Source organism: Bison bison, unplaced genomic scaffold (genome assembly GCF_000754665.1).
Source record: "Bison bison bison isolate TAMUID 2011002044 unplaced genomic scaffold, Bison_UMD1.0 scf7180017864516, whole genome shotgun sequence".
NCBI classification, from domain to species: domain Eukaryota; kingdom Metazoa; phylum Chordata; class Mammalia; order Artiodactyla; family Bovidae; genus Bison; species Bison bison.
Genome location: NW_011495069.1, coordinates 10,453,553 through 10,462,874, shown reverse-complemented (window position 1 = coordinate 10,462,874; position 9,322 = coordinate 10,453,553). Strand labels below are relative to the sequence as shown.

At 42.6% G+C, this 9,322-nt stretch overlaps 1 protein-coding gene across 2 annotated transcripts; it reads right to left on the bottom strand.

Moving 5' to 3' along the window:
• Positions 1–3,302: 3,302 nt before the first annotated feature.
• On the bottom strand, positions 3,303–8,900 carry MED18 (mediator complex subunit 18). Of its 2 annotated transcripts, none has more exons than XM_010830163.1 (3): positions 8,705–8,900; positions 7,770–7,912; positions 3,303–4,202 (listed from the first exon to the last, which is right to left on the bottom strand). In XM_010830163.1, the coding sequence occupies exons 2-3, from the start codon at positions 7,840–7,842 to the stop codon at positions 3,649–3,651; spliced, it is 627 nt and encodes a 208-aa protein (XP_010828465.1). In that variant the 5' UTR covers positions 7,843–7,912; positions 8,705–8,900; the 3' UTR covers positions 3,303–3,648. The 2 variants fall into 2 exon arrangements, with proteins under 2 accessions (XP_010828465.1, XP_010828466.1); XM_010830164.1 differs by having other exon boundaries at positions 7,770–7,848.
• Positions 8,901–9,322: the final 422 nt, after the last annotated feature.

Sequence of the window (9,322 nt, the reverse complement as noted above, 5' to 3'; positions counted from 1 at the left end):
GTCAAACCTATGGTTTTTCCAGTAGTCATGTATGGATGTGAGAGTTGGACCATAAAGAAAGCTGAGGGCCAAAGAATTGATGCTTTTAAATTGTAGTTTTGGAGAAGACTCTTGAGAGTCCCTTGGACTGAAAGGAGATCAAACCAGTAAATCCTAAAGGAAGTCAGTCCTGAATACTCATTGGGAGGACTGATGCTGAAGCTGAAGCTCCAATACTTTGGCCACCTGATGGGAAGAACTGACTCATTGGAAAAGACCCTGATGCTGGGAGATTGAAGGCAGGAAAAGAAAGGGGACAACAGAGGATGAGATGGTTGGATGGCATCACTGGCTTGATGAACATGAGTTTGAGAAAGCTCCAGGAGTTGGTGAAGGACAGGGAAGCCTGGCATGCTGCAGTTCCTGGGGTCGCAGAGTCAGACACAACTGAGCAACTAAACTGATGCAACTGAAGCCAGTAAAAGCTTCAGTTGAAAATATGGAAGGTTAAAAAAAAAAAAAAAAGAAAATATGGAAGGTTAAGTCAAGAAAAGGATCCCAGAACTAGAGAAATAGCCACCTAATCAACTTGGAAGCTATCCTATATTTGATTTTACCCTTAAATCAGGTAATATCATCCTTACCATTTAGGTCAACTCTGGATAGGTTTTCTTAACAGAGTATTCATATAATCTTGGCAAACTGAGGTCCAACGAGAATTATGATTTGTCAAATGTTGGTCAACTGGGGTGTTATTTAAGTGGAAGGTTCCAGAAGAAAATGAAAATTTTGAGTGACCTACAATTTTTAGCAAGCCAAACTGTCTCCAGTGTATTAAAAACTCTGCTGCTGCTAAGCTGCTAAGTCGCTTCAGTCATGTCCGACTCTGTGCGACCCCACAGACAGCAGCCCACCAGGCTCCCCCATCCCTGGGATTCTCAAGGCAAGAACACTGGAGTGGGTTGCCATTTCCTTCTCCAATGCATGAAAGTGAAGAGTGAAAGTGAAGTCGCTCAGTAGTGCGACTCTACAGGTATTAAAAACTCTACAGGTAGTAAAATAACCCACATTTATCTCACTCAGAACTGTTTTAAAAAATTCATTAAGTCAAATGATAAATAGGAAATTATATAAAAGCTCTTTACAAATAAAGATAAGATGAACAATGAAGAAAAGAAAATTCATGTAAGGGAAAAAATGTCCAATAAACATAAAAATTTAAATCTCACTGATCATGTTTTTTTTTTAATTAAAACCAGTCACTATTTAACATCAAATGGGAAAAATGTGTTATCATGGTCACACCCAGTTTTGGCAACTGTGTTGGAAACCTCATTTACAACTGGGAGGAGTGAAAACTGGAACATTTCTGGAAGGCATTTGGCAATACATGGCAGAAGGCTTAAAACAGTGCATACTCTCTGACCCAGCAGTTCCCTGGAATTTATCCTAAAGAATGATCACACATGAGAAAAAATATCTAACTAAAAGTACCAGCAACACTGGATAGTTTATAAAAGCAAAAATATGGGATCTATCTAAAAATCCCAAAGTACAGGAAACAATTAAGTTTTGGAAAATCCTAATGATAGGATACAAATAATAATTACAATTATCAATATTTAACTATAAGCTTTGCTCATTTGTAGCTGAATTGCTCAGGGAAAGCTAATTACTCTCTCTGCACCTCATTTCTGTGTAAAATATGGGTCGTTGTGAGGATTAAATTAATAAAAATACCTAAAATCACTGCAGATGGTGATTGCAGCCATGACATTAAAAGACGCTTACTCCTTGGAAGGAAAGTTATGGCCAACCTAGATAGCATATTGAAAAGCAGAGATATTACTTTGCCAACAAAGGTCCGTCTAGTCAAGGCTATGGTTTTTCCAGTGGTCATGTATGGATGCAAGAGTTGGACTGTGAAGAAAGCTGAGTGCCAAAGAATTGATGCTTTTGAACTGTGGTGTTGGAGAAGACTCTTGAGAGTCCCTTAGACTGCAAGGAGATCCGACCAGTTCATCCTAAAGGAGATCAGCCCTGGGTGTTCTTTGGAAGGAATGATGCTAAAGCTGAAACTCCAGTACTTTGGCCACCTCATGTGAAGAGCTGACTCATTGGAAAAGACTCTGATGCTGGGAGGGATTGGGGGCAGGAGGAGAAGGGGACGACAGAGGATGAGATGGCTGGATGGCATCACTGACTCGATGGACGTGAGTCTGAGTGAACTCCGGGAGTTGGTGATGGACAGGGAGGCCTGGCGTGCTGTGATTCATGGGGTCGCAAAGAGTTGGACACGACTGAGCGACTGAACTAAACTGAACTGAAAGCACTTAGGATAACACTGGCACATAATAACTCAATAAAAACTTTTTTAAGCAGAGGAACATTGTAGCCTAATATCCTGGAAAAATGTTACTGATTTAAAAAAATGATTATAAACCAGTATATACAGAGTATTTTTCTAAAATATATCTCATATACATACATTTCTAAAAATAAAGCCTGCTGCTGCTGCTGCTAAGTCACTTCAGTTGTGTCCTACTCTGTTCGACCCCATAGGCGGCAGCCCACCAGGCTCACCCATCCCTGGGACTCTCCAAGCAAGAACACTGGAGTGGGTTGCCATTTCCTTCTCCAGTGCATGAGAGTGAAAAGTGAAAGTGAAGTCGCTCAGTCGTGTCCGACTCTTAGCCGACTCTGCAGCCTACCGGGCTCCTCTATCCATGGGATTTTCCAGGCAAGAGTACTGGAGTGGGTTGCCATTGCCTTCTCCAAAAATAAAGCCTGCTGCTGCTGCTGCTAAGTCGCTTCAGTCGTGTCCGACTCTATGCGACCCCATAGATGGAAGCCCACCAGGCTCCCCGTCCCTGGGATTCTCCAGGCAAGAATACTGGAGTGGGGTGCCATTGCCTTCTCCAAAATAAAGCCTAGAAAAATATAAAACAAAATAGAAACTATACATCTCAGGACTTCCCTGGTAGTCCAGTGGTTAAGAAACTGCTTCTACTACAAGGGGCATGGGTTTAATCTCTGGTTTGGGAACTAAATTCCTGCATGCTGTGCATGAGGCACACCAAAAGGAAAAATAAAAAACAAAAAACCCAGCACATCTCTTTAAATAATAAGATTATACATTATCTTCCTTATTTTTGTCTGTATTTAATTTTTTTCAACAACAAACACCTGCTACTCGTACAAAAGGTAAAAGCTATCTATCATCTACCAAATTTAAACAAAACACTGTCATATATTTGCTCCAGTTGGTAATGAGTCCATCCCAAATTAGTAGGGTAGTACGGTAAAGAATCAGAATGGTAGACATTTCTCCTTACAGCTTTTATTACTGCACAATACAAACTTGGTCTCTATTTTACAAACCTTATACACAAAAAGTTTTCTTCCCGAAAGCTACTTTATTCCAGTTTCCCCTATTCCTGCAGAAGGATGATCTAGATTCTCCATGCTATTCTTAGCGTTTAAGTTAGAAAGGCTGTCACAAAAGTGAACTGGCCATATGAGGAAACCAGTGCAAAGAACCAACAGAGTTCTCACTGGCTTCCATCCTGAGGGAAGAATGCATGGCTGGCGGTGGTGAAATGGGGCAATTATAACATCTTTTCTTGTAACAGCTGAGGACAAGCCCCAGTGGTGGACAGATTGTCTTAGTCACATGAGCCTTTTGGGGTCTATTTTCTCTAGGTGAACCAGAGGTTTCAGCTGCTCCGCAAAGTTCCTCATGTCATCAGAGACCATGTCCTGCCCAGCTGGTGCAACAACACTTAGTTCCACGAGATAGGACAGTGACAAGGCCTCAGTGTTGTCCGTGTTCCCTGGCACCAGGATGCGGAAGATCTTGTACACCACGATCTTCATGATGCCTTTCCGGAACAAGTGTCCCCTGGCAACAAACTCGTGGTCCATGCGAAATCCCATTTCCATGAGGAAGTCAGTGAGGTTCTCAGATGTTGCAATGTCCACGCAGTTACGCACCAGGGCATGGCGGTTCTTGTCTCCCATCTCTGGCTGTCCCAGGTAGCGAAGATGCCAGGGTGCCCCTGCCCTATCCAGAGAGCGTCGGGCCCTTAAAACAAATGGACTGGCCTGCTGGCCCTTAAGGAGGAATACCATCTCGTGGTCAACAAAAGTCTCGGGTTCCATGTTGTCACATAAACCACGAAGGCGGTGGATGAGGCTTTCCAAGCTGTGATCTAAAACGCTTCCTGAAGAAGGAAAAAAGCACTATTGAGTTCCATCTTTCATTTTGGGTAATGGAATTAGCAAAAGACTGAAAAAACCAAAATAATTTAGTGTAGTGTTTTGTAAACCATGCTGCTGCTGCTGCTGCTGCTGCTAAGTCACTTCAGTTGTGTCCGACTCTGTGCGACCCCATAGATGGAAGCCCACCAGGCTCCCCGTCCCTGGGATTCTCCAGGCAAGAACACTGGAGTGGGTTGCCATTTCCCTCTCCAATGCATGAAAGTGAAAAGTGAAAGTGAAGTCACTGAGTCGTGTCCAACTCTCAGCGACCCCATGGACTGCAGCCTACCAGGCCCCTGCGTCCATGGGATTTTCCAGGCAAGAGTACTGGAGTGGGGTGCCAAAACCATAGGCCCAATATATGAGATTTTAGAGAGGTTACACTGCCAAGATATTATATAACAAGTTAATCTCTTTTCAATTTTTTGCACTGTCTTATTTGGTACTAGAAGTTAGGCCTTGTTTAGTAATGCTAACCTCTAGCAGACTTTGGGTTAATAGGCAACAGTATCTACCTAGAATAATTATTTTATTCCATTCTATTATAAAATAATATATATATTATTTTATATAAGACAAAAAATAATAAATAAAACAGCATGTGTGTGTGTTAGTTGCTCAGTCGTGTCCGACTCTGCAACCCCATGGACTGTAGCCTGCCAGGCTCCTCTGTCCATGGGATTTTCCAGGCAAGAATACTAGAGTGGGTGGCCATTTTCTTCTCCAATAGAATAGCGTATTTCCCTCCAATCTCTTTTCACTTTTCTGCTTTATTTTTCTTTAGCTTATCACATCAACTCTTTAGTCATCTTTCAACATATCAATGTATTGACTTTTTAATCATCTTTCTTTCTCTACTGCTGATACTCCAATGAGAGGAACATATTCCTTTATTGACTAAATCTGTTAAAGTAAATAAAAATATACTACTGTAACTACAGTAAATATTGACAGTGGTACTCAAATGATTGAATTTTTGGAAAAGCAACAGAGTGGGTCCCAGTTATCATAGGACAGATCACAGGAGTAGGGAGTGGGTCCTACATTCAGAACAGTGTCAGACGTGTGTTTTTTCATTCTTCAGACATTTAAGGAGCTTTGTTAAGTGCTGGTTCATATACTTACACTTACTGAATGGAACTATGCTAAGAAGTAGGGGGCCTGGCCTGCCCAGGGATTATAGTTTAGTGGGGGAAACAAAAAAAATAAATAAGTAAACCAATAAACAAGAGATAAATGGAAATAAGTAAATAAGAGATAAACGGGGTATGGAATAGAGAGCAACCGGTATGGGTGGAGAAGAGGAGACATCTTTGAGGGCTTGGAGTAGTCAAAGATTTCTAAGGGAATGACAACTGAGTTGAGGCCTGAGGGATAAATATGAGATGGCTATATGAAGGGCTGGAACAAAGTATAGAGGCCAGGGGATCAGAGGTAGGAAAGAGCTTGGGGAATGCAAAGAAATGAAAGGATCTCAGTGTGGCTGAAGTATGGTAAGCAAGATGGAAGATGATCATGAAATGAGTATTCGGGATGGGCCAAAGCAGGCAGGCCTTATGTGTCGCCCATGCTAAAGGCTGTATTTTATTGTAAGGCCACTGGACAGTTATTAGCTCCACAGTGTATTCTCCATGCAACAAGGAAAGATATGACTGGATTTACATTTTAAAAAGATCACTCCAGGAAAACTGGTATGGACGCTTCAATCAGACAGGGTCACATAAAAAAAGTGGAAGTGAGGGGAGGCGGGTCCAAGTTAAAAAAGGCTTAAGAGATACAGTTTTCATATGTAATGCATGAGACGATATTATGCCCTGGATCAAAACACAAGATGGAGGAAACTTTTGAATATGAATTAGATATTAGATGATATTAAAAATATACTATGACTTTTTCAGGTAATAATGATAGTATTGCAGTTATCAACGGAGAAGGCAATGGCACCCCACTCCAGTACTCTTGCCTGGCAAATCCCATGGACAAAGGAGCCTGGTAGGCTGAAGTCCATGGGGTCAATGCTAGTCGGACACGACTGAGCAACTTCACTTTTGCTTTTCACTTTCATGCATTGGAGAAGGAAATGGCAACCCACTCCAGTGTTCTTGCCTGGAGAATCCCAAGGACGGGGGAGCCTGCTGGGCTGCCGTCTATGGGGTTGCACAGAATTGGACACGACTGAAGTGACTTAGCAGCAGTAGCAGCAGCAGGGTTATTATGGACAATACGCTTGCTTTTTTAGAGATGTATATTGAAAGTGTTTGGGGGTAAAATGTTATGAGATCTGAAACCGTCTTCAAAAACGGCAAAAGGAAAAAGATAAAGCAAATATGGCAAAAGGACAGAAACAGAAATCTAGATGACTAGATCTAGAAATCTAAGTTGACTGTTCACAGGAATTCCTTGGTCATCCAGTGGTTAGGACTTGGTGCTCCCAATGCAGGGGACCCAGGTTTCATCCCTGGTTCAGGAACTAAGATCCTGCATGTCATGCTGCTGCTGCTGCTGCTAAGTCGCTTCAGTCATGTCTGACTCTGTGCAACCCCATAGACTCTATTTTCTTTTCTCTGAGATTGATTCCTGAATGCATGGCTTAAGCAACTGATGCCTGACAGCGGCACTTACTGAGATGGGAAAGACTGAAGTAGAGGCAGCTTGAGGAGTGAAATTAACAATCCTATTTTGTTCATAGTAAGTTACTAAGTGGATGATCTGAATTAAAGTCTAAATTCTTCCACTAAAGATTAAATGATCTCCTGAAAATCATAACCCTCCCTGGGTCTTGAGTTTTCTCATCTGGGAAAGTTACTTCACTTCTATTTCCTGATCTAGAAGATGGAACTAATAATGGTATCATAACATTACCATATGATCTATTAATCTCACTTCTGGGCATTCACTCCTAAAGAATTCAAAGCAAGATCTTGAAGAGGTATGTGCATACCCATGTTCACTGAGCATTATCTATGATAACCATTTGGGTAGAAGCAATCCAACTGTCTGACAGAGAAATGAATAAAGAAAATGTGGTATGTACATACAGTGGAACATTATTCAGATTTTTTAAAGGAGATTCTCTCACATGCTAAAGCATTAATGTTGAGGACATTATACTAAGTGAAATAAGCCAGTCATAAAAAGACAAATACTGAATGCTTCCACTCCTATGAGGTTATCTAAAGTTGTCAAAATTAGAAACATCAAGTAGAAAGGTTGTTGCCAAGGCCTGGGTCCAGGGGAAAGGAGGAATTAGTGTTTAACAGGAATAGAATTTCAATTCTGCAAGATGAAAAAGTTCTAGAGATTAGCTATAAAACAATGTGATATACCTAACATTACTGAACTGTATGCTTAAAAATGTTTAATATGGTAAACTTAATGTTATGTATTTGTGACCATAATTAAAAGTAAATTGGGGAATAAAAGGGTGCCAGAAATTATGCAGGTAGCCTTTATATAACAGCCTCTCATCTCCATGGAAACTGGAACAGAAAACAGGAAAACAGGTAATTCAAGCTCCCTAGTTCACTTACCCTGCAGCAGGTACTCCATCATGTTAATGGTGCCCCCGGTGACAGGCATCATGGTGACTGGAGGTGCCTCCATGTTTATCTGTTTAAGTTGAAAATGACAGAACTAGATTTGGAGTCCCAGTCAGGTAAAGAACAGGATACACCTAGAGAAGAGTTATACTTGTTAATACGTGGGAGAGGCAGAGAGAGACCAGATCTGCTTGGGACATTGGCCTGGACATGCAGATTCATTCATCCACCCATTCAAATCTTTTTTAGTAACTGCTATAGGCCAGTTTCAGGTGATCCAGAAATACACAAAGGAGGCCTGATCATGGAGTTACAGCATAATCTTCCAGTCTCAAGGTCTGAAACCCTTCAATGGTTTTCTGTGCACCCTGGGACTCAATGTCTTTCTTCTAAAATGAGGCCACGATATTAACCCCCAAGGCTTTGTGGCTCAGATGACATAATGGACCTGCAATTAAAGACTGAAAAGTGACTTAAGGACTCTTTTATGTCCTTCAATTTATAGATGAGGATGTTGAGGCTTGGGGAGAAGCCTAAGGACACACAATAGGTCGGTAGCAGAACCTAGACCAGACTAAAATCTAGGCGTTCCACCTCTCTGAAAACCTTTTAAAGAGATTGAAGCGAAAGCGCGAAGTTCTTTCCATTGACGCTTTGTGTTAGTCATTCAGTCGTGTCCGACTCTTTGGGACCCCATGGACCTAGCCCGCCAGGCTTCTCTGTCCATGGGGCTTTCCAGGCAAGGATACTGAAGTGGGTTGCCATTTCCTTCTCCAGGGGAATCTTCCCAATACAGGGATCAAACCCGGGTCTCCTGCATTGCAGGCGGATGCTTTACCGTCTGAGTTTACTAGGGAAGCCCCAATGATGCTTTAGGGCCTCCTAAAGCCAGCATCAAAACGTGCCCACTTACACCAAAAACACACCTCCGAGCGCGTTCCAGCGTCTTCCAGCAAAGCGGGGGACCGTATTCACCCGAGCACCTCCGAGCTTTCGAGCAACAATCACCACCCCCAGCCCTAAACTTGAAAACCCCTGGGCAGTGCAACACTTCTCTCGCCTCTTCCCACTTCTGACAAAAATCTTTCGTCGCGCAAACCTCGACACCGCCACTCTGCGACGTAAGGGTGCCGAGAGGACAAAAAAGTCATTTCCGCCGTACGGCAAGCAGGAGCGCATGCGCAAGCTGAGATGCTGCATGGAAGATGGTGGCCTCCTTAGGAGCGGTCCTTTGGGAGATTCCGGCGGCATTGCCGTCATAGGCCGTCTTCCAGGAAAATATTTTTTTCAATTGTGAAGACCTGGACGTCTTTTTGTCCAGGAAATCTCTTGGACCTGAAAGGACAAAGAGACCCTGGGGAAGAGAGCTTCAGAAAAAGAGGAGAGATTGTCGTAAAACAAAAACTTGTTTTGGTTGGGTATCTGAAGATAGAACTTCCCCAGTGGCTCAGCGGTACAGAATCTGCCTGCAGGAGACAAAGAAGTCTCTGGTTGGATCCCTGGGTCGGGAAGGTCCCCTGGAGGAGGGCATGGCAACCCACTCC